This window comes from Diabrotica virgifera, chromosome 9, assembly GCF_917563875.1.
Source record: "Diabrotica virgifera virgifera chromosome 9, PGI_DIABVI_V3a".
NCBI lineage: Eukaryota > Metazoa > Arthropoda > Insecta > Coleoptera > Chrysomelidae > Diabrotica > Diabrotica virgifera.
The window spans coordinates 183,973,335-183,999,605 of NC_065451.1; the positions used below are offsets into that span (position 1 = coordinate 183,973,335).

General features: G+C 34.0%; 1 protein-coding gene across 7 annotated transcripts in view; it reads right to left on the reverse strand.

Moving 5' to 3' along the window:
- LOC126891831 (ryanodine receptor) overlaps positions 1-26,271 on the reverse strand; it is a 285,318-nt gene that overhangs the window by 164,057 nt on the left and 94,990 nt on the right. For 4 of the 7 annotated variants that reach the window (XM_050661140.1, XM_050661142.1, XM_050661143.1 and 1 more), the window contains 7 exons: positions 25,646-25,775; positions 16,665-16,896; positions 14,126-14,261; positions 7,705-7,855; positions 7,141-7,315; positions 6,291-6,488; positions 721-1,079 (listed from right to left, as the gene is read on the reverse strand). In XM_050661140.1, the coding sequence (XP_050517097.1) occupies positions 721-1,079; positions 6,291-6,488; positions 7,141-7,315; positions 7,705-7,855; positions 14,126-14,261; positions 16,665-16,896; positions 25,646-25,775 (1,381 nt within the window). The remainder of the gene's footprint in view (positions 1-720; positions 1,080-6,290; positions 6,489-7,140; positions 7,316-7,704; positions 7,856-14,125; positions 14,262-16,664; positions 16,897-25,645; positions 25,776-26,271) is intronic. The other 3 variants (XM_050661137.1, XM_050661136.1, XM_050661138.1) reach the window with 1 other exon arrangement.

Genomic DNA, 26,271 nt, shown 5'->3' on the forward strand with positions numbered 1-26,271 from the left:
TTTCCCGAATATCTACAGGTATTTTGGTACGTGAAAAGAAATGTCTAACTGTTTTAAAATTTGTGATACCTATTTTAGGGTATAACGTATTGAACAATTTAGTAAGTTTATTAATTAACTGAGGGAATAAGGTAAGAAACAGTATGTAAGAGGGGACCCAAAAGTAGACACTTCCTTAAGTTAAACTCCATTCGTGACGTAGGGATCTATTAACCTTTTCCAAACTGGTAGAAGTCTGGTGAAGTACGAGAAATAGAAAACAGATATCTGTTAATGAGGGAAGTGTGATATGAACTCTCACTAAAAATGATCTTCAGTAATTGACTGGATTCACTTCGATAAAGAAAACAAAAACCATGATTATCAGTTAGAGGGGTAAAGTCATAACAAGGATCCAGATAAAAAATGAAGATATTGAACAAGTGGACAGAATGAAATACTTAGGAGTCCGGATTACGGAAGATCTAAATCCAAAATCGAAAATTCGGTCAAGAATAGAGCAATCAAGAGCAGCCTTTTTGAAGATAAGGAAATTTTCTGGGATTTTCTAATAACAGCCTAAAAATTTGATTAAAAGCTCATACAAAACATTATACATAAATAACTGTTATTAAAAACCAAACAAAATTCTTAGCTATAAATAAAGACGTGGTTGAACTTCATCCTGTACTGTAGATCATTATATTGTTCTTTGACTCATATACATAAACTTTAACTTACATGGTAGTTGCTGTAGATTCCAAATGAACAGCAATAAGCAAATCATAGAAGCCTTGCCGAAGAGGCCCACTCATATACTCCGATTTAATGGCGTACAACAGTTGCTTCTGATCGACATGTTTGCACAGCACGTGCGCAGCTCTATAGTTACTCTGGTAACACAACGCCGCGTATAACGTTAAAGTGTGAGCGTGAAAACTGAGCAATTTGTCCATTTCTATCAATTCCAGAATGTCTATGCATCTGTCTTCTTCCGGTATGTGTAGCGCCAGCATCGATATTGGATCTTCACAGAGCATAGACCAACCTCTTATGTCCGACAGTTTTAGAGCGTGAACTTGAAGACTTTGATTGGGCACCTATAACAATAATCAAATTATATCAAACCATAAATAAAAAAAAATAAAATGAATCAGTTGTTGTCTAATTATGGAGAAGATTAGCAATGGAGAAGAAATTAATATTATATACCAAGAGGCAGTGCTGAAAAATCTCATTGAATTTACTAAAGCTAGATTTTTCATAGTTGATTACTGTGAGTGTGTAGAGAAACATACGGCGGTCGGTCAAGCGAAACGTAGAACAGGGATTACTGAGAGGATATCAAAGTTGCTTTCCTACGAAGGTAATTAAATCCATTTACTAAGGCTGAAAAGCAGTACACACAGTCTAAATTAAATATAAATAAAAGTTATTATAGTCGGTCAGCTGTATCAAAGGACAGAGCCGGTCGGTCGGCCCCAATAGTTGATTGAGGAAATGAAGCATTTTGGCTCGCAATTTTTTCGTCCAGCATGGATTTACTTGAAATTTTCACAGAAGGTAGGGAATAGTCCAAAGATCATTTTCTATATCATGCCGCTATCATACGCTAAAACTTTGGGGGTGGTTGCCACCCCATCTCGGGGGTGGGAATTTTTGATTACATTTTAACCATGCAATTCGATGGAAAAAGTGATTCTAAGAAAAAAATGTTTTTTACATTTTCTTCGAAAAACTAATATTTTTCGAGTATTCGCGCTTGAAAATAACAGTTTTTCGACGAAAAAATCGACTTTTTAGAGGGTTTTTTGAGAATACCTCGAAAAATATTCTATATATTTTTGGCGATAAAAAGTTTCTTCAAAAATGATTTTGTAGGATTTTTAAAAAGCTATAAGACTGTGTAAATTAAATTCCGTAAGATCCCTTAGTTTTTAATTGGGGCGGGTTTAAAGGGTTCGAATAAGGGAGTGTTTGCTGGTAAACAGGAGGTTTTAAACAGCTGGCTAACTATTCACTGTAATGAAAATCTATGCACAGGGTAATTTTAGTCATTAAAAAAAGAATGTGTGTGTAGTAGTGTGTACAGAATACTTTTCAAAACATTTTACTAAAACAGTACCAAAAATAAAAAAAAATAAAAGAATAAAACACACACAAACATATTGAAAAATGCCACAAATGATTTCTGAACAATTTTAACTAAATACGTATTTTCTGAAAAAAAAATATATAATAAATATACTTCCAATATTTATTGGAATTCATTCATCTAACACTTTTACCCACGGAGAAACATGCATTATGTGTAGTGTGACCAACTCCAATTCAGTAGAATTCGGGACAAGGCTGAAAAAATATACCTAAAATCCGGGACTTTTCAATGAAAATCGGGCTATTTTTTTTTTTAAATATATCTACAACTTTAATATCATCAATTTATTGATTATTTAACATTTTTATGATGACAAATTTTTTTTGATGGGATGGGTTGTAATGATAATTACATTTTTGTTAGTTTTTGACGTTTCGACTTCCAATCCGGAAATCGTTTTCAAAGAAGGAAAAAATTAACTGATGTTGGATTTCCATGAAAGCTTTTTCCAGCTAAAAACAATTTGGACAGCTTTTTCCTAGAACCTTAGGTTAACATAAAAATATAATTATCATTATTTAATATCCATGTTTTTGAATCGTCTTTTCAGAAGACGATAATATACACAAACGGGACAGACAAGTCCAGAGTTTGGGTTTTCGTAGAACTCGTATAGAACTATAATACCACGATATAAAATGTAAAGGTTTTGGATGTGGTATTAGTACCTATAACAGTCTAGAAATTGTCGACTTTTTTTCGTCCCACCAATTCAATTTGATGTGAATTCTTAGAAGAATAACGTATTCAAAATTTAAAAATAGAATTTTACCAAAACGTTGAAAATTCGGATGGCCCGGAAGCCTTGTCCGGGACTCCGGGACACGACTTCGTAATTCGGGCCATGTCCCGGATTTTTCGGGCTAGTTGGTCACACTAATTATGTGGGAAGATCGACGAACTAAACGGTTTAAACTTTTGACAGTTCTGAATTTATTTTGATTTTTGTAGAATATTGAAATATTAAAATACAACAAAACATAGTATAATAAAACAATATATTAGGTGAATATTGACAGAAATTTTGATGGTAATCAAATTATGTAAATCAAAGTATTACATACTATTTTGGTATGTTCATTTTAAATTTTCCAAATAGGTAGGTACCTATGTAATTCTTTATTAGGATACTGAAACATTTACAATTATTACGCACCTGTCGCTTTTAAAAACTATTTAAAAAGTCACTACAATTATAAACTTGCTTTTTTCTCTGCCATCACAACAATAAAAACTAATATATAACTAATATAAAAAACCTACACAACATTTGTTTATCCATAATATCCAACAATTATTGACAGATGATTTTAACACCCAATAAGATCCCGTATACCGTTTGAGCGACTAATAAGATAGCGTCGGTGTGCGCATGCGCCAGGGAATGTAAAAATTCACCCACGTGCCTAAAGAAGTATAACTTCAAAAAGCTACAATTTAGTAGTTTATAATTTTTTTCGTATCTTCAGTATTTTCGGAGATATTTTAAAGTGAAAGGTGAAAAATACCAAATTGCAAAAAATCAATTTTGCTTTAACTCCAATTTTTCCAAAATTTGGCATTTTAAATAGGTCAAACTCTTTGAGTGTATTGATAATATAAATATAAAAGGAACTACAGAAAGGTGAAGACCAATTTTGAATTAAGAAGGTAGTTAGGGGGTTGTTTGACTGATTTTTTCGTAGAGAAAAGCAGATACCGACATTGTTTTGATTATAAGTCGCTTAATTTTCATGCTAGAAACTTTTTATTATTTTTTTAAAGGTCTAATTGTATACTTGAAAAAAGATTATTTAAGATTTCCTCGAAAAATGCAAATTTTTCCCATTATTTGGCTTTGAATATTTCAAATTATGCATTTGACGAAAAAAGCTAACCTTTAACATGCCGTATCTCGGTTTGTATTGGTCTTAAAGATATTATTGGAAAAGAATTTGGTTTGTGTTACAAAAAGATGCAATTTAGATATCTACAGTTTTTTTTTGATTAAATGCATATTTTTCGAGGTATTCTCAAAAAACCCTCTAAAAAAAGTCGATTTTTTCGTCGAAAAACTGTTATTTTCAATCGCGAATAACTCGAAAAATATTAGTTTTACGAAGAAAATGTAAAGTACATTTTTTTCTTAGAATCACTTTTTCCATCGAATTACATGGTTAAAATGTAATAAAAAATTCCCACCCCCTAGATGGGGTGGCAACTACCCCCAAGGTTTTAGTGTACGATAGCAGCATGATATAGAAAATGATCCTTGGACTATTCCCTACCTTCTGTGAAAATTTCAAGTAAATCCATGCTGAACGAAAAAATTGCGAGCCAAAATGCTTCATTTCCTCAATCAACTATTGGGGCCGACCGACCGGCTCTGTCCCGTCATACAGCTGACCGACTATGATAACTTTTATTTATATTAAATTTAGAATGTGTGTACTGATTTTCAGCCTTACTAAATGGATTTAATTACCTTCGTAGGAAAGGAACTTTGACACCTTCTTAGTAACCCCTGTTCTACGTTTCGCTTGACCGACCGCAGTATGTTCCTCTGCACACTCACAGTAATCAACTGTGAAAAATCTAGCTTTAGTAAATTCAATGCGATTTTACAGCGCTGCCTCTCCGTCTATTAGTACAACCAAAATCACAAGGTTGCGATCCACTTTAATATTTTATATATTAGTCTGTTTAATAAGTTTTGCGGTTCGATAAGAAAAACACAATTTAATTGTTTGAAATAGACTTTATTATTCAGTATAATTTATCGTCATCATCATCTTTGGCTTTTGCAACTCTTTGTGAGTCTTTGCCGCGTTTACTATTGTCTTCCATTGGTTCCGGTCCTGTACTATTTCCCATGATCTTACTTCCATCTTCTCCAGGTCTTCTCTGATTGCATCTTCCACCTATTTCTAGGCTGTCCTGTCGGTCTTCTACAGTCTGGTCTTTCCCAAAACACATTGTTAATCAGTCTGTCGTCATCACTCCGTATTACGTGGCCTTTATAAATTTCATCCCCGAAGTAAGAATCTGGAAGGGCTGCAAACTACGCATCCACAGCTGTTATGACCTCATTATTTGATGCAAAACGCTGTCCACGCATTCATTTTTTGGTATTGAAACAGATGGAAGTCGCTAGGGGTCAAATCTGATGAATACGTTGGATGCTCCAACAATTCGAACTTAAATTCATGGATTTTAGCCATTGTTAAAACGCTCATATGACACGGTGCATTTTCCTAATGAGAAAGGACTTTTTTCTTCTGCGAACCGGGTTTTTTCACGAATTTTTACCTTCAGTTGGTCTAAAAGGTTAAAATAATATCCAGAATATATTGTGTCCGTCGTTGCATGTGGTTGTCTTTTTAAAGATAGATCACATGCTATGATTTTTTGTGACGGATATTCTTAAGTTAGGGTTATTTCATGTAATCGAATGAACCATTTTTCACTAATGTCGTCACAGGAACGGAACTCATAAATATTGGCAATATCACTTTAAAGTCTTCTACTTTAAAATGTATAATTTATGTCTGAATTGCCGACATAAATGAGTCAGATCAAATTAAATTATTAGAAGAATTTTTTTACTAAGCAAAAACATTTTTATTTAATTTATTAATATTTTGTATTTTGACAACGGCGTCCGAAGTGGAAGTCGAAACGTTAATAAAATTATTTTTTCGAGTTAAATTGTGGCTTATTTCCCAATTAGAATGTTAATTACTTCAAAGTATGTCTTACACTGCCCAATGAGATGACTGGAGCTTCTACTAAATGTCTTTCCTCTACTAAATTTTTTCTACTATTTCTGGTGTTGTTCCTTTGATTTCCTTTGTTGTTAAACCTTCCAAAAATAAAATTCAATTACTGCACGATACTTGATTGATTCCATTGTAAAAAATACTGTAACACGTCGATACTAAATGGTTTGTGAACAAAAAATGAATTGTCAGATTAAAATAAAACTTCACAAACGTTCATATGAAGAGTGTACCAACATAAAAAAATAAAATTAGGCTAGTAGCAACGCCCTCTCTTATCGAACCGCAAAACATATCGAACAGCCTAGTATTTAATGTAATACAAACAGCAATTTGTTGATCGAGAACTACTTTTATTATCATGATTTAGGAGTATCACCGTTTATTTTACATACCCTGGCCCACTGATTCGGTTTCAAACATTGGACCTTCAACCTTGGAGGGAATTGTGGGGTGACATGTCTGGCGCTGTTTTGCAGAACAGCTGCAGATAACGGAAGACTTGTAGTAGTCCTGCCCAACTCAAACTGCAGCACTTCTTTGCTGGTGGCTTCAACGAAAATTGCAGGAAATAGCTTGGTTTCCGGTTCCATCTAAAACCAAAACAAGAAAAGATATTTAATAAACTGGAATACATGTATTTATTATTGATTGAGAAAATTGAGATAGGCTATGTAATAAGCTTTCCTTTTTTTCTTTTTTCAACAAAGAAAAATCTTTCCTCGGCTATTGACGCTTTTTCAATGCGTTTGCTCTTTTTCAAAACCTTTTTCGAAGGTTTGCTTCATGAACTATAACCGAACAGTAGCTTACCTAGGAGGATCAATAATGATTTGGGGAGGTATCTCTTACAAAGCTTGTACGGATCTTGTTATGTTCGATAGACGTAGTGTGAATGGTAAAAGACGTGGAAGAAGTTATCCAAGACCATGTCATGCCTTACGCAAGGTTCATTGGTGAAATCTTTGGATTAATGCATGTCAATGTACGTTGCCATACCACAAGATTCACCCGTGAATACCTTATTAGGGTCGAGATTCAAGTTTTGGCATAAACGGCACACAATTTCGATCTTAACCCAATTTAAATTAGACTACGGTTTGCAAAATTATATTTGTTTGAATTTTTTTCGAAAATTTTTAAACATAGGATTTTTGCTAAGAATCTTGTCAATCGACAAATTGAATTGAATTTTAAACTGAATGGTTATTTTTTATTTTACTGTCAAACTGTATGTACACTTACCTTGAATCGATGTGAGGTCGGTTTACTGTCACAAGTAAACGTGATTATACCTGTAGCAGCATCCAAGAAACATCCAATAAACATTCCTTGGGACGCACCTTTTCCTGAGGCATCTTGTGTGACTTGATTATATAATTCGTCCGCTCTGACCATGTAGCACGCTTGTCTGTCCACACTGTAAATAAATATATTGTTTCCAAAATGTGTTACTATATTCTTTGTATTACAAAAACATGCTTACGTCATTCAAGTTTTCTGACGTCAGAGCATTGTCAAAACATTAGAATATGACTTTTCATCAGGGCTATATTTCTTATACAGTGAGAAGCTAGGCATCATTACTTGTCATAGATATTTTTCTTTGTTTTGTTTACTGTACACATAATATATATAATTCTATATTCTAATTAATGATGTCAATCCTAGCTTCTCACTGTATAAGAAACATGGCCATGATGAAAAGTCCTATTCTAATGTTTTGGCAATGCACTGATGTCAGAAATCTTCAACGACGTACGCGTATTTTTGTAGTAAAAAAAACTATATACTTTTTATGATACTTACCCATCAATTATGCGATCAAAATCGTCTAAAACTATAACGGACGATTTTAATACTTGGTTTTGGTTGAAGTCTTTACTGTGTAAATGATATTGTGTTGTGACCCATCCTACATATGTATGGGCAGGATCTTGTCCAGGAAATATTCGAACACCTAAATTAAGGGTATGTTATTATTATCTGTTTTATATACAGTTAGAACAAAATATAAAAATATTGTATCGAGTGAGAAAGTTCGCTTTAAAATTTTGGTAAACTGAGGAGGTTTCCAGTTTCAAAAATGAGTTCCAAATAGTGTCTATATGTTCACACACAAGCCTCCACTAACTGTGTGCGCAAACTCAGGAATGCTGTGTTGCAGATTAGAGATAAATATTCTCAACTTCGGTTTGAATACTATATTTTAGTTATCGTATGGTTCCCAGTACCAGTAGTATTGTATGGTTACAGTAAGTGAAAACATTTAATCAGTGTATTTTGCCAGTGTTGACTTACGGAGCGGAAAGGTTGACTGTGACTAGGAGAACAATAAATCTGCTGGTCCAGATGAATTACCTAGCGAGCTGATAAAGTTGGTCAACGAGAAAAACTTGGACATAATAGTGGAATTGTTCAACCCTATCTATACTACGGAAATCATCCCTAGAGAAATGTTGACATCAGCATTTGTGTGTTTGCCAAAGAAAGTGAATGCCAAAGAATGCAGTGACTACCGAACCATAAGCTTAATGTCACATACCTTGAAAATTCTGCTGAATATTATCCACGCCAGAATACACTCTAAACTGGAGCTGGATATTAGTGACACTCAATATGGGTTCCGCAATGGTACAGGTACCAGGGAGGCATTATTCTCCTTCAACGTGCTGACACACAGATGTTTGGATGTTAACCGTCCCCTTTACGTCTGTTTTATAGACTACAATAAAGCGTTTGATAAAGTAAAACATGATCGACTCATGGAAATTCTGAAAACTAAAAACCTAGATAAAAGAGATTTAAGACTAATAACACACCTCTATTACAATCAGCGAGCTATAGTAAGAATTGAAAAAGAAACATCTGAAGAAATGGAAATAAAGAGATAAGTCAGGCAAGGCTGCATACTATCACCTCTATTATTTAACGCTTATTCTGAAGAGGTAATGCGAGAAACTCTGGAAGATGAAACAGTCGGCATAAGAGTAAATGGAGTCTTAGTTAACAACATCAGATATGCAGATGATACAGTAATAATAGCTCATAGTTTACAAGACCTGCAAAGACTCATGAGTAAAATAGTAAGCTGTAGTAGAGAGTACGGACTCTCTCTCAATATCAAAAAGACGAAGTTAATGAAAATTAGTAAAAACAACCGTAATACTAACGAAATCTTGATAGTAGAGGGCCGACAGATCGAAAGAGTAAAAAAGTACACTTACCTAGGAACACTTATAACAGAAAATAATGACTACACTGCAGAAATCAAAGTCAGAATCGAAAAAGCACGTTCTAATTTTATGAAAATGAAAAAGGTCCTACGTAGCAAAGATTTAACATTAGCTCTTAAAGTACGCCTAACAAAATGTTACGTATACAGTGTACTATACTATGGAGTGGAATCATGGACGTTAAATGTAGAGACAATGAGACGACTTAACGCCTTTGAAATGTGGACCTATAGAAGAATTATGAGGGTTTCCTGGGTAGATAGAGTTACGAACAACGAAGTACTGAGAAGAATAGGTAAAGAGAAGGAAGTTGAACTTACAATTAAAGAAAGAAAGCTATAGTATCTCGGACATGTGATGCGAGGCGAGAAGTATGGTATCCTGCGACTCATAATGCAAGGAAAAATAGATGGCAGAAGAAGCATCGGAAGAAGACGAATTTCATGGCTGAAGAACCTAAGAGAATAGTTTGGATGCAGCTCAAAACAACTATTTAGAGCTACTGTCTCAAAAATTAAAATAGCTATGACGATTGCCAACCTCCGTAGCGGAGATGGCACCTGAAGAAGAAGAAGGAGAACAGTGCAAAAGGTCTGTGTGATTTAAAGAGCGATGGAGCGTGCTATGTTGGACATTTCACTGCGAGAGATCCCAAACCGCCAGCTACGACGAAGATCAGAAGTGGCTGATGCTGTAGATAGAATAGCAACACTGAAATAGAACTGGGTAGGTCACATGGCTTGAATGACAGATAACAGATGAACAAAGCGGATACTGGAATGGAGATCAAGAGATGATATCTACCGAAGCAGAGGTCGTCTACCAACACATTGGACTGACGATCTAAATCGTGGCCATAGGAATTGGATACAAGAGGCACTAGATCGAAACAGATGAAAAATTATGAGTGAGATCTATGTCCAGCAGTGGACAAGCAAAGATTGAATGATGATGATGGTTCTTAGTATAATATAGATACACGCCCTCTTCGTCGACTTCAAATCAGCCTATGACAGTGTTAAAAGAACTATATCATATAATGCAATAATGGACATTAGAATCACAACTTTCCCAAATAGACAGTAAATTGGCAAAACTATCAATGCGAAACGTAAGCTTGTGCGTTAGAATTGTTGGAGAAAATTACGTTTTCTATATGGTCTAAGACAGGAAGACGCGCTGGAATACCTGCTCCTTAAGGCGCAGTCTCTCTTATGCGATTGTCGCATGCGTTTGACGCAAGCAGCAGTCGCAAGCGATGTTCTGTGCACTCCTCAAATGTAAACTTTATACGATCGGTCTGTCTTGTGCGTCCGACGCGAGAAATCGCATGCGCCTGCTGCATCGACTGGTGATGATAGCAGTGCTTTGCAGTGACTGCATGCGTCCATTTCATAAAACAACAAAAAATTTGACATAGAATTTAAAAGTTTGTTGTTTATCAACTTATGATAACGAGGTTCGAGGTTAAGAAGCTTTGTTAATTAATATTTTAATAATATGTAATTTCCAGATATAAATAAGCAATGCTGTTGTTTTCATAATTGCACAGAGAATTAACATTTTGTACTAACCATTAATGTGACACCAAGTTTTTCTTCTGGTGTTATCACTCTCTTTTTACCATTCTTGTAGGAGATTTCGTTATGTCTTCCTTGATAACACATAACAAGAAATGGAACTGGTTCTTCGTCACGCGAAAGAAACTATGAAACTTGGTCTCATTATCAACCATATATTTAGTTATTAAATTGGTTTGGTATCCTTCTTCAACCCTATTCACATACATTTCATCAGTTTTACTCTTTTTTGGTTTACCTTCATCTGAGAGCATCATTTTTAAAATGCTCTCCTCCAATTCTTGCTCTTTTAATATGTGAAGATAAACCTGTCTCTGTAGATGCTCCATTATTATTATCACTAAATTAATTACTACTTACTACTATTACTACTAATTACTACTACCTACTAATTATAAATTACTAAATATTACTATTATTATAAATGACTAATGAATATTATTAATTACTAAGTATTACTATTATTATAAATTACTAAATATTCCTATTATTATTAATTACTAAGTATTACTATAATTATAAATTATTAAGTATCAATATTATTATAAATTACTATGAAGCAATGTTACTATGTTATCGGTGCTATTAGATAATATATAACCTAACCTATTATTTTTTAAAATTCCCGCTTTTCATCAGCTGTTTTATCTGATGCGTCTAAACGCACAAGAGAGACCTTGGAGTTACAAGAGAGTTACCTTGGAAAAGACAGTCAGACAGATACATAAAATATTGAATGGAACTATCTTCAACAGATCGACACAAATTCTCGCATTCTCTGATGATATCGTTATAGTAAGTAGACGTATGAGATTTAGTGCAGTATTTTACTAAGAACACAATTAAAGTACGAAAAACATCGTATCTGGGCCACTTACTTCGAAACGATAAATACTCTCTGCTACACGTCATCATGCATAGTCCTGTCGCCGGGGGGGGGGGGGGAAGGGGGGGGGTACAACGACCTCCTTTATTCAGATGGACTTACCCAAGTTTTTCTTTATGTATTTTGACCCGTAGAATACGAATTTTTTGGGTAACAGTTGATCCGGATGTCGATAAGATTGTTATAGACAATGAACTTGAGGAACTACACAACAGCGATTTCTCGCAAAACAAAACATTTTTTTGTATTTTTTGGGTCAATCTAAGCAAAAAATGTTCTGACAAGTTTTTTCATACGATGAAAAATTCGGGTTCAATTTTTAAACCCGAATAACTTTTGATTAAAAAATAAAATAGCAATTCTGCTTACCGCATTTGAAAGTTCAAGTCAAATTATATCGGTTTTGATTATTTCCATTGCTAAAAATTTATTTTTTTATTGTTAAACAAAGCTATAAACACCTAGTGCGTGAGTGATGTTTTCAATGATTTCTCATTTAAAATCGAACGAGTAGGTAGAGTAGCTACAAGTGCAAGCGAGGCAATAACTACGTAGCATGCATTAAAACGCATGTATTAGGCACGGGAAACACTAGCACTGTTACTAATAAAACACTCGTATTCTAAGGTTATTCCGTATTTATATCTAGAATAGTTATTCTAAGTATAAGGTAGATATAGTACGAAAATAATTTGTTACTAATAAACTCTGTATAAGTTAGATATAAGTATTCCAACTTTATTCCGAAATAATAGTTTGGCAATGTCGCAATCTTCTGCAAAAATACATAGAACAATGATATATTGCGTCAAATATGTCACTTTCGATTTTTTTCTGTAACTGACAAACCAAATTAACCTAGGCGAAATGTTTTTTTAAATCCGTGTAAAAATGAGAGCTTTTCAAATACCAAAGTAGATTTAATCCACAGTCAATATTAACAGAGTTATTCAAATTAGCCAAAATTGACTTTACTTTTGTAAAATATTTTCGGAATGATAAAAATGAGTTTTTAATATTGATTTTTTTTTAATACGTTTAAAATACCAGTATTCTTCTGTCATCTGGTTTCCACAGAATTGCTGTAATCATTATTATTTTCTAAACAATAACATTGCAAAAAAAGCACTTTGGGATAAACAAATTGAATAAAATTTAAACTAATTGACGAATCATTTTGAAATTTTTTGTGCATTCTATGGACTGTTTGACTCAACTTTTCATGCAATATCAAATTCAAAGTGAATCACCTATTAAGTTTTCTAAAAAGCTTACACCATCTTTAGAAAAACTGATATTTAATTCTGAATTCCTTATCGGTGTATTGTGGAAAGGGATTTATTCTATCTTTGAAGTTTCCTTTTCGTGTATTCTCTATCATGTTAATTAAATTATCAACTTCTTTGACATCCGCAACACCTCTTAAACACATATTTTTATTATATTATAATTACTCACAAAACAAATCAAAACATAATAAATTTTTACCTCTGATGACATTGACATTCATAAAATAGGTTATACCAGACTTAAACAAGGGTGTGGGTCGGTATAAACTTGGTCTAAATTTTTATACCAAGTATAACCTATATCTAAGTTATTTAATGTTTATTGGTAGTGATTTTGCCTATACCTGATATATTCTCAGTATAACTTTTATACTTGGTTTATTAGTAACAGTGTATGTATTTATAGCTTTGTTTAACAATAAAAAAATAAAATTTTAGCAATGCAAATAATCAAAACCGATATAATTTGACTTGAACTTTCAAATGCGGTAAGCAGAATTGCTATTTTATTTTTTAATCAAAAGTTATTCGGGTTCAAAAATTGTAATTTTTCGATATTTTGAAAGTTCAATCGCGGTTATCTCGAAAGCTATGCATCCTACGAAAAAACTTGTAGGAACATTTTTTGCTTAGCATGACCCAAAAAATACAAAAAAATGTTTTGTTTTGCGAGAAATCGCTGTTATGTAGTTCCTCAAGTTCTTTGTCTATAACAATCGTATCGACATCCGGATCAACTGTTACCCAAAAAATTCGTATTCTACGGGTCAAAATACATAAAAAAAACTTGGGTAAGTCTATCTGAATAAAGGAGGCCATTGTTCCCCCCCCCTGGCGACAGGACTAGCAAGAAGAGTAGAGGGAAGAAAAGGCTTAGATGGAGGGAAGAAAAATCTTAGATGAAGAAAATGAGAGATTGGACAAACCACAGTGTCGAACAGATATTTCACGTTGCAAAAGACAGAGAAACGTTTAAAAAAGTGACCGCCAACCTTCGCTAGAAAACGGCACAATAAGAATAATTTTACAAAGTTGACGAATACGGCAAGTGAACAAGTGAAAAAACACCAGAACAGTGAAACCAGTGAAAAACCCTCAGATCAGTTGGTTGCTAAAAATCCTCAAAATTTACATAACCAAGATGCTAGTTTCATTTTCGTCCACATAATCCAAACTTTTCAATTTGGTTTTACTTCACTGGATTAATATTCTTCCTCATCTATAAAAACGAAAACTTACCATAGAAATATTCATTGATCAACTTGAGACATTCGGCATCATATATTTCATTTCCAACAGATTCAATATCAGACGGTTGTGTCACTGTGAGCTGTTTCTGTTGTCTATCAGCTGGTGACTGTGGTTGAAGATCCAGCTGTAAGGTGGAAATATTTCTAATTAATAATAAGGAGACAAAGTCAAACTATATACAGGGTGGTCCTTAAGTAATTATACAAACAGAAACAGTACATTCTACATTGTAAAATATTACGATTTCTACCAGCTTTTATTTTTCGCGAACTTTCATGTTTTATGTATAAAAATTTGTATCTGGGGGCTTTTGAGTATGAGGAATTATAATTTGATACATACTTTGATATAGCTGATAGTGTGCCACTAGTTAGCACTATTTGTGTCAAACAATGTTAAACATACATTATTATTACAAAAAAGATATACCTGTTAATTACTTCAAAACTCAACAATTTTCGGGATAATCACATTTTATAAACATATACATTAAACGATGACGCATGCGCAAGTACTTAAGGGACCAATAATTAGTAAGTATTTCGTTAATAAGGAAACACCACAAGCATATTGTATTAGTTCACTAGGGAAAACATGTAAGTACTAAAAGCAAATATTAAAAATGAGTTGAATTTCAGCCGAAATAGATTGACTTGCACAAATAGAGCACATTACTATACATGGGCACGCAGATTTGCCAGGTTATCACAAATACCTAATGCACAATAACGTCCAAACTTAAAAAATTAAGTCTACGTAGAAATTAATTAAAACCTATAAATAAAATAAAAGAATAGGTAATAAATACTGGTGTAAAAACAAATTAAGAAAAGGTAAGATGTGTAATTTTGAAGAAGTGACAAGTATACGCATGAGGTTATTTTGATAAATGGAAGAGTCAATCAAAAAATGTTTCCCTGTTTCCCAAGTTCCAGTACATTAAGAAGATAAATAAAAACAAACAGATTGCATTTTTAGATGTTTTGGTAAAAATAAATTACATCGAACACCTTCTCCTCCTCCTAAGTGCCTTCTCTATTGAGGTTAGCGATCAATATGGCAAATTTTTCCCTGTTCTGGGCTTGATGAATTAAGTAATTTCCTGTTGTGTGGGTCCAATCTCTGATGTTTCGTAGCCAAGATTTTTTCTTTCTTCCTATACCCCTTTTACCTTCGATCCTGCCTTCTAATATTACCTTGGAGCTGCTCAAATTTCCTATGGCGCATTATGTGCCCTAGATATGACGTCTTTATAATTTTGATAGTATTGACCAAATGAGGACGAACATTAAACACCAAAGCATCCTAAACAATAAAGGGGAGTCATAAAAACCCTAACAAATAGTGCTACCCGATTATGTGAACGAGATTAACTCTGGAAGATTTGAATAACTTTGGAAGATTTGAATACTTTCGACAAGAAGAAAAAATAATGTTTAGAAGGAAAAATAAAGAGCAGTACGAAAACGTTCTAAACGAGATTGTTAACCACCTTAACAGAAAAAAAGAATGTGTGTACTTTGTACACACACATTCTTATTCTCACAGTTATACTTCTATTATATAATTTCAACGAAATAAACATACTTAACAGTTACAATACAAAAAATTAACAATAATTACCAAAAATTAACCAAAACTTAACAATGCCAAAAATTAAAAAAAAAAAAGAATATGAATCGTCCGGGATTTGAACCCGCGGCGCCTGTTATTGACGTTTCGGATATACATAATTACACATCACGGTGACAAGTGAAATATAAAAATAGATACAGTCGGAAAAATAAAAGAATACCCATGAACGAACATATAAAGCACGCTGTATTTTCCTGTCACCGTGTCACAAAGAAAATTGCCCAGCGCAAGTACATGTAATAATAATTATTACATGTACTTGCGCTGGCCAATTTTTTGTGTGACACGGTGACAGGAAAATACAGCGTGTTTTATATGTTCGTTTATGGGTATTCTTTCATTTTTCCTACTGTATATTATTATTTTACGCCCAAGGAAGACAAATCCAAAGACACAAAAATTATAATAAATAATACATTTACTAAACACTAATACATTATTTTAATGGCTTATTTGCGCTGATACATAATTTGAAAGATTAGCAACTAAACGCCATACTGTCTGTGTGCGCATGTGCGCAGTATTATGAAATTTTACTCTCAATCGCGCCTAAAGAAGTATAACTTCAAAAACTCACGGAACTTCTACCAACAGATCAACATCTGCAGAAAAGAATTCAAACCCAGAACAACAGCATGGAATTAGTGACAATGAACAGATACTTAATGACAGTGTGATGGGCTATCGTGTCTTTTATTTGCAATGTTTATATCCAGCCTTCGATAGAAGGTGGAACCTTAAGTAGAAGAAGAAATAAATATTATTGGGCAATTATTGCAAAACAACACCCAGGGTCAAATTATTGTCGATATACGTCCTGGAAGTACTTTCAATTTTTTAGTTGTGAACTGGAGGAATCTGGGGACACACTATATAAAACTAATAGGCTTACCTGACTACCTAATGGCTGAGTAGCAGTAGCATTTTTTACCTGAGACTGCTTCATCGTAGACCGTCTCTGTAGATTGGATAGGCCCGTGGTGGCTAGGCCCGTATTTGATAGGCCAACAGATCGGGCTTGCGGAGAGAGATCGGCTGTTCTAGGAGACGGTTCCGGAGTTCTGGCTTTGCCCTTCTTGTCACGCTCTCCACTAGTTCCTTCGCGATTCTTCTTCGAGAAAAACCTTCACATATAATTTAGTAAGTAACGTTTTATTAAACATAGTTTTAAAAGTTATGCATCACCTAAAATTATGTTTATGTTCATAGTTGATTTTTTCATGAACAGATTAACGGATGCCGCTACTTTTTTTATAGTCCAAGTAATTAAGCTTCAAATAGGACAAAACCTCGCATTTTTACAGAATGAATCGATTGGATTGAAAAGTTAAGAATAAGTAGTGGATAGTCCAAGAATCAAAATAATAATATATATATGATGCCGAAATGCGCTTTTACCATGGGGGTGGTTGCCACCCCATCTTGGGGGTGGAAATTATTATATTTTAACCGCAAAAGTTGGTAAAAACATTAATTCTAAGAAAAAAACGTTCTATACATTTTTTTGATCAAATCAATAGTTTCCGACTTATTTGCTATCGAAAGTGTTAGTTTTATATCGATGTTTTTAATATGTTTTTAATAAGTTATCTGCTAATAACTTCAAAAGTTTTCGTTTTATCAAAACAACTTTCCTTAACAAAAATGTACCTTAAAAAAATAAACAAAACTGTTTTTTTAATTTTCTTTACGACCAATGGTAATCGAGCTATACTTTATTATATGTTAGCTCTTCTTCGTCAAATGCTAAATATTGTAGTTTTAAAGTCAAAAAACAGGAAAACTATGCATTTTTCGAGAATAACTTGTTAAAACTAATTTAAAGTATTTAAAAATATCTATTTCCAGAAATAAAAAAAGTCTCCAGCTCAAAAATTAAGTGACTTATAACGAAAAGAATGTCAGTCCCTATTTTTTTCAGCGAAAAAGTGATCGGAAGCAACCTCCTAATGACCACCCTAATTAAAATTAGTCATTGATCTTATTTGGTCTTCTTTATTTATGTATTATTAATAGGTTCTAGAAGTTTGACCGGCTTAGAATTATTAGTTTTTAAAAAATGGAGTTAAAAGCGAATAACGAATTTTTGTAGTTTGGAAAAAATGGCTTTTCTTCAGAATAGAAAGATTAGCATCAGATATACGAAAAAATGTTTAAATATGAAATTGTAGGTTAAATGTATGAAACATTTTTTCTACGGTAAAAATTGAGTGAGCTATTGACAATTAAAACTTGTAATAACATGCAAAAACCACCTTTACCAACCCTTTCAAAGTCACCTCTTTTTGTGACTGAAGATTTTAAAAAGATTTAAATATTAAGAGGCTTATAGATCTTGAAAAAACCTACAAAATTCTTTTTTACCAAACTTTCTAAGTTAGCGGAGTTTTTAGTCATTGGCCTTATTCATTCTTCTTTATTTATGTATTAATAATAGATTGTAGAAGTTTGACTGGCTTAGAATGATTAGTTTTTAAAAAAACTGAAGTTAAAAGCGAATAACAAATTTTTATAGTTTAATAAAAAAAGCCATTTTCTTCAGAATAGAAGGATTAGCATCAGAGACACGAAAAAATGTTTCGATATGAAATTGTACGTTATTTAATTCCCAAGAACTTGGTTTGAAAAAATTTCTTCTACTGCAAAAATTGAGTGAATCGTAAATGAGTATTATCGAAAAACATTGATTTTTTCGATATAAAACTAACACTTTCGATAGCGAATAAATCGAAAACTATTAATTTTATCAAAAAAATGTATAGAACATTTTTTGCTTAGAATGAATGTTTTTATCAACTTTCGTGGTCAAAATATAATAAAAAATTTCCACCCCCGAGATGGGGTGACAATCACCCCCATGGTAAAAGCGCCTTTCGGCAACATATAGATTTTGATCCCCGGACCATCCACTACTTATTCTCAAATTTTCAAGCAAATCGATCCATTCTGTAAAAATTGCGAGGTGAAAAGCTTCGGTTCCTTGGACTATTAATTATTTTAGATTTTTCATTGGTATTTAAACACTTTAGGAAAGGTTTACTATTAATTATTTTACTATTAATTATTACTATTATTCAGATTTAGCCATACGGCTCACACTCCCTCTAAGGGGAAAATTGACTCATCCCAGATACCTACGGTATCAAAAGGATTGAGCTCTGGTGGGACTCTTTCCGTGTTATCGAGCCCTAGGTGACTTGGAATGCAGGTGTATCTCCCAAAAATTTTCGTACACTTCTGGCCGTCGCAAGTAGTACAGCTTTCTGCATGGTCTTATAAAGATGTTCATTGAGACCCAGCTTTTTATGCTTTCGAGGAGGGTCTTCGGAATGACTCCAGTAGTAGATATAACAATAGGTATCGTCTGGGTACTTTGCATTCTCCATTGTCTCCGTATTTGAATTTCCAGATCTCTATACTTGGCGATCTTTTCAGTAAATTTACTACGTAGATTATTGTTGTTAGGTATCGCCACATCAATTAGTGTTGTTTGTCTTGTTAATTTATTAACTAGTACGAGATCTGGTCTATTATGTGCCACTGTTTGGTCTGTGAGCACACTGCGGTCCCAGTATAGCTTGTAGTTGCCATCCTCAAGCACACTCTCAGGAACGTATTGATAATATGGGAGATGGTCCGTTTGGAGAAGTCCCAGCTTGATAGCTATCTCCTGATGAAGAATTTTTCCCACTGCGTCATGCCGTTCCTTGTATTCAGTTGCAGCAAATGCCTGGCAGCCCCCTGTAATATGTTGGATGGTTTCTTGGGCTTGACATCCATATCGGCATCTGTCGTTTTGAACCTGAGGGTCTTTGACGATATATTTCAGGTAATTTCTGGTTGGTATAACCTGATCCTGAATGGCCAGTAATGAACCCTCCGTTTCAGGGAACATCTTTCCTGATGTCAACCAATAGTTCGACGCTGTATTGTCGACATAGTCTTGGCTGACCTCATTGGGATGTCGCCCGTGCAGAGGTTTACCCATCCAGGCGCGCAGTTTTTCGTCCTTAGTAAGGTGGTTTAAGCGCATTTCTGGTTCCCTCAGTTTGATCGGTGTTGTGTCATCTACTGCGCAAATGGCGCGGTGTAGAGTAGATGTCTCAGCCTGCATCTGAAAATAAGTTCTTAAATTAGCAATTTGTTTATCTAATTGCTCACCTATATCCATAAGCCCTCTTCCTCCTAAATACCGGGGTAATGTCGTTCGTTCTACTGCACTTTTAGGGTGGTGTTTTTGTGCCTTTGTGAGGTGTGTTCGTACTTTTCGCTGAAGATTTTCTATATCCGTTTTTGTCCACTTAACAATACCAAATGAATAGCTAAGCGCGGAACAAGCGTAGGTGTTTAGTGCCTTAAACAAATTTTTACTGTTAAGCTGTGAACGAAGCAGCTGTTTTACCCTTCTTATAAACTCAGTAGTTATCTCAGTTTTCATTTGCTTATGGTCAATTTTCCGCGCCTGCTTTACTCCAAGATATTTGTACATATCGTTGTCGCCCATGGCCTCGATGTTCTGGCCATTTTGCATATCGAATCCACCGGGCTGTACCTTTCCTCTGACTATATTCAAAACACGGCACTTGTCTAGACCGAACTGCATACTAATATCATTAGAGAATGTTTCTACAGTTTTTAGCATCTCTTCTAGGTGTTCTCGAGTGGAAGCCATTAATTTCAAATCATCCATATACAACAGATGATTGAGCTTCGCTACCACAGTATTATTGCTTTTAATGCTAAAGCCTGCGTCAGTGGAGTTTAATAGCTGGGAAAGGGGGTTCAAAGCTAAACAGAACCACAATGGACTCAACGAGTCTCCTTGAAATAGGCCCCGGTTGATTGCGATATTTTCGGTTTCGATATTGTTTTCACCAGGTATTTGGAGGTGAATTTTAGTCTTCCAATCTCTCATTATATGCCTTAAAAAGGTCACTATGTTATCATCGACTTTGTATATTTTCAATATATCTATTAGCCATTCATGCGGTACTGAATCAAAGGCCTTTTTATAGTCAATAAAAGCAGTAAAAAGGTTCCTTTTTTTAGTGAATGCCTGGTTAGAAATGACTGAGTCGATGATAAGCTGTTCTTTGCAACCCATGGAACCCTTAGCGCATCCTTTCTGTTGAGGCTCTATGATATTGTTTAGAGCACAATGTTGGTAGATACGCCGGGTTACACAGGATGTGACCAATTTATACAAAGTTGGAAGACAAGTAATTGGGCGGTACTTGGATGGATCTTGGGTGTTATTTTGATCCTTGGGTATTAAATAAGTAGTTCCCTGAGTTAGAAATGATGGTAATTCCTGCGGATTAGAAATAACATGATTAATTAATGTTGATAAGCACTCATGAACACTCCAAAACTTTTTAAGCCAGAAGTTCTGGACTCCGTCTGGTCCAGGAGATTTCCAGTTATGAAGCTCTTTGATGACATTTGAGACTTCTTCAGTCGTGAATGGTTCGTAGTTAGCAGTGACGTAGTGGTGACAGTTGTGCGTCGTATCTTCTATCCAGCCAGCATTGTTGTTAAAAACAGCTGGTGTGGAAAGTTGATTTCCCCAAAACTCATGAATTTCTTCTTGGCTTGGGTAAGACTTGTCGACACTTTCTACGGTGGAATTGAGTTTTCGGTAGAACGCCTTCTCAGAGTTCTCAAAAAGTGCATTGTCACATTTTCGGTTGTTACTAACTTTATACCTTCTTAATCGTCCTGAATAGACGGAGAGTTTTTGTTTTAATGTATCCAGACACTGTTGGGCTGTGTTATTTTCTGGATCGTATCTCGAGTGTCCTGCAGTGCTCCGCATTATTTCTTCAGCTTTCTTAATGACCTTTCTACTTGTTACACCTCTTACATATTCTGTAACTTGACCAATATCCCTACGCAGTAATTCAATTTTTCCGAGAAGTCTTTTTTCCCAGGGTGCAGTTCTGTTACCAGTCCTTCCGTTATTAGTACCCCGTCGTGTTCTGATCTTAACGCCCATTACATTACTATTATTTACTATTATTATTATTATTTACTATTAATTATTTTAGATTTTTCATTGGTATTTAAACACTTTAGGAAAGGTTTACTCAAACTTTTTTTTTGTACTTATACCGGGTGGAAGAAAAGAAATGTTTTTCTTATGTTAAGTTTGAGACACCCTGCAGGGAGGAAAAGGTACAAGTGTGAGTATACATCGAAATCGTATTGTAGTCTTATGTTTTGTGTTTTTGTTTTTGGAGTGATATCTTCAGGACCAAAAAAAAAATAGACGGTATTATTCTTCAACACGTGTTTTAACTGAAACAAACGTTTGAGACACCCTGTAGGGAGGAAATGGTACAAAGGTGAAATGGTACAAAGGAAAGTATGTTGTAGTGTCATATTTTGTGAACATTTTATTTTTTTTTAGTTTCTCTGATATCTTTAATAACAAAAAATTAGACGGTTTTACTCTTTAATATGTATTTTAACTGACGACACGCGATACGTGAGGAGGCCATGTCTTATGATACACCAAGATGAAATTATTTCCTATCTATAGTGCGAAAGGAACAAAGTGTTCAAAGAAATGAGGCGCTCAGAGCAACAGTGGCCTAACCCCAAAAACGCAGTTTGGAGATAAATGCAATCTTTGCATTCGTATTTCCATTATGCTTATAGGATGGGATAATTTCCATTTAGTTGAATATAGAGGAAGGTTGTGTAGACCCTTGTTAATTCGAAGATTTAATATAGGCCACTGTTGCTCTGAGCGCCTGAAATAAAATATGTGCAATGTATCTCTCGCTATTTGAAGAGCCTCCACGCACGTATACACCAAATTCGTACTTAATCTCAAACAAAAATTCCACCCCAAACCATCACAGAGCCTCCATTAAACAATCTCGTCTCTCTTATGTTGCGCTGTGCATACCGCTCACTTGGTCGACAAATAGCTCTTAAGATGTCGACCAGAATTGTTAACGTTATGAGACTTTCTGTTTTTAAAGTTTTGTTAACTGTTTTTTTTATTGTTAATTTAGTTTTGTTTCAGTTAAAACACGTCATGTTAAAGAATAAAACCGTCTATTTTCTTTGTTTCTAAAGATATCAGGAACATTCAAAAAACAAAATATTCATAAAACGTATAACTACAATTCGATTTCGATGTTTGTATACCCAATACCCATACTTATACCTTGTCCTCCCTAAAGGGTGTCTCAAACTTAACATAAGAAATACATTTCTTTTCTTCCACCCGGTATAAGTTCAAAAAAAAAGTTTGATTAAACCTTTACACAGATGTGTAAATACCGAAGAAAAATCTAAAATAAAAAAAAATTATCGGAATGCGTTAATTTGTTCACGATAAACTTTTGAAAATGAGCATAATTTTAGGTGATATAGTCCAAGAGGTAGCGCTGAAAAATTTCTCTGAATTTACTAAAGCTAGTTATTTCACAGTTAATTACTGTGATGCGGTCGGTCAAGCGAAACGTAGAACAGGTGGTACTGACAGCTTGTCAAAGTTGCTTACCTGCGGAGGTAATTAAATCCATGTACTAAGGCTGAAAATCAGTACACACATTCTAAATTTAATATAAATAAAAGTTATTATAGTCGGTCAGCTGTATGACGGGACAGAGCCGGTCGGTCGGCCCCAATGTATGAACAGGGTTATTCACTATATTGTGACCCCCTCTAAACTGCTTTATTTACAGAATTAGAAAAAATGTAAAATACAAAACTTATTCAATTTTTAAATTATGAATTTTTGACAAATATATCATACTAGTGACGTCATCCATCTGGGCGTGATGACTTAATCGACTATTTTTTTTAATGAGAATAGAGGTTGTGTGCTAGCTCATTTGAAAGGTTATTCAATTCCCTATTCAGTAATATAAACATTAACATGATTGTTTATACAGGAATCATTAAATCCTTATATGATAGAGCCAAAATTACTTGTTCTAACGAAAATTCATTTTTAGAAGAAAAACAATTGTTAACATCTGTTTTATTAAAAAATGATTATCCCATATCGTTTATAAATAAGGGATTGTCAAGATTGGATCGAATGGAACAGAACAACTTAGAACGGGATCCTACAACATTCACAAGAAATAATACGAGGAAAATATCAATACCATATGTAAAAGGACTATCCGAGAAACTTAAAACAATAGGAAATAAATTCAACATATCAACAACATTCAAAACAACAAACACATTGAGATCTACTCTATCTAGAACTAAACCTAACAGTGAACAAGAAAGAACAAAGAATTGTATTTATAAAATACCTTGTGAATGCGAACAATTTTATATAGGTGAAACGTCAAGACCATTAGACGTTAGAGTAAATGAACATCAGTCTTATATAAAAAATAGAGAATTTGATAGATCTCAAATATGTCAACACGCATGGGATAATGAACATAGAGTTCAGTGGAGAGATTCAAGTATAGTCCTAAAAGAAGCAGATAGTAAAAAGAGAAAAATCAAAGAAGCGGCTCTAATTATGCTAAATGAAACCAATTGTGTCGCAAATTCCTCGGTAGAATGCAGTAGGATGTGGTTACCCATATTAAAGGAGGAAGTCAATAGAAAGAAAATACCACAATTAGTATATCAGTAACATATCGAGTTAGTACATATTTAGTATTTTAGTATTATTTAAAATTTAAAATATCAAGTCAGAATTTGGTATTAGTTTTGAGAGTAAACTAAATGTAAACCCAAATACTTACGATGTCGGGATAGTATCACGAGGTTTTTCCTGGTTTTCCCTCGTGATTTACTATGGAATCTCTAACGCGAGAATTTCAGTGCCACCGTTGCATTTGGTTGTCATTTTAAAGACAGATCACATGCTATGATTTTTTGTGGCGGATATTCTTGAGTTGGGATTGATTTCATGTAATCGAATGAACTATCTTTTAGTAAAGTCGTCCCAGGAACGCAACTCTTCAATATTGGCAATATCATTTTAAAGTCGTCTACTTTAAAATGTATAATACGTGTCTGAATTGCCGATATAAATGAGTCAGATTAAATAAATTATTAGAAGAATTTTTTACTAAGCAACAACATTTTTGTTTATTTAGTATTATTTTGTATTTTGACAACGACACCCGACTTGGGCGTCGAAACGTTAATAAAATCATTTTTAGGTAAAATTGTGGCTTATTTCCCATTTGAATATACTTGATTGTTTATACAGGGTGTTAAAAAATGTTTTTTTAATTAAATTAATTGTTTAATTAATAGTTAAAAAAAATTTTGGAGACCCTGTATAAATATTGATCTTAATGTTTATATTACTGCATAGAGAATTGAATAACCTTTCAAATGAGCTAGCACACGACACCTATTCTCATTTAAAAAACAGTCGATTACGTCATCACGCCCAGATGGATGACGTCACTAGTACGATATATATGTCAAAAAATCATAATTAAAAAATCGAATAACTTTTGTATTTTACATTTTTTTCTAATTCTGTAAATAAAGCAGTTTACAAGGGGGTCAAAAAATATAGTGAATAACCCTGTACATTCATTGGGGCCGACCGACCGGCTCTGTCTCGTCATACAGCTGGTCGACTATAATAACTTTTATATATATTCAATTTAGAATGTGTGTACTGATTTTCAGCCTTAGTAAAGAGATTTAATTACCTCCGCAGGTAAGCAACTTTGACAAGCTGTCAGTACCACCTGTTCTACGTTTCGCTTGATCGACCGCAGTATGTTTCTCTACACAACCGCGGTAATCAACTGTGAAAAAACTAGCTTTAGTAAATTCAGAGAGATTTTTCGGCGCTGCCTCTCCGTCTATTATAACTTTTGAAACTAAGTGTATGTCGAAATATAGAATTCAGTGTCTTACCTAAATGGTGATCTACCTCTCTTCTTTTTATCATCACCTTTCTCCGGTGTGCCGTTCATTTCATTATATCTGTTCATGTTCAATTCACTGCTGGATCTGTGAACACCTCTTCCAACAGGAATAGCGAGACCTTAAAACATTTTGCAAAATTAAAGTGTTAATAAAGTAAATGTTAAAGAGGACAGTAAAATTAAAAAGATTTGATAAAATTTGAACAAAATCTGTCTCTCTTCGTCAACCTTTTGCCATCCATTCCTGGATGTAAATCTCTCTTCTTTTTTAACTATTTAGAATGGGAAATTTTCTAAAACTCTCTTCTTTTATTTTGGTTAGTCCATTTATATCCATTTATTTCAGTGTCACTATTGATCTTAGTCTTGTGCTTAACTCTTTTTGATGGTCATATATAATCTAATGGACATATATATTGTATGGTACTTCCAGTCTAACTTTTCCCATGCACGAACTACTTTTTCTACTAGGTCTCTTTTTAACTCACAGAAACTAGTATCGCAAAATTAAGCTGCTTTTCCATAGAATTCACAATAAGTCAAACAAGGATAAACAATATCGAATGTCAAAAATGAATAACCCTTTTCAATTTCGTTGCAACACGAAACTACAGC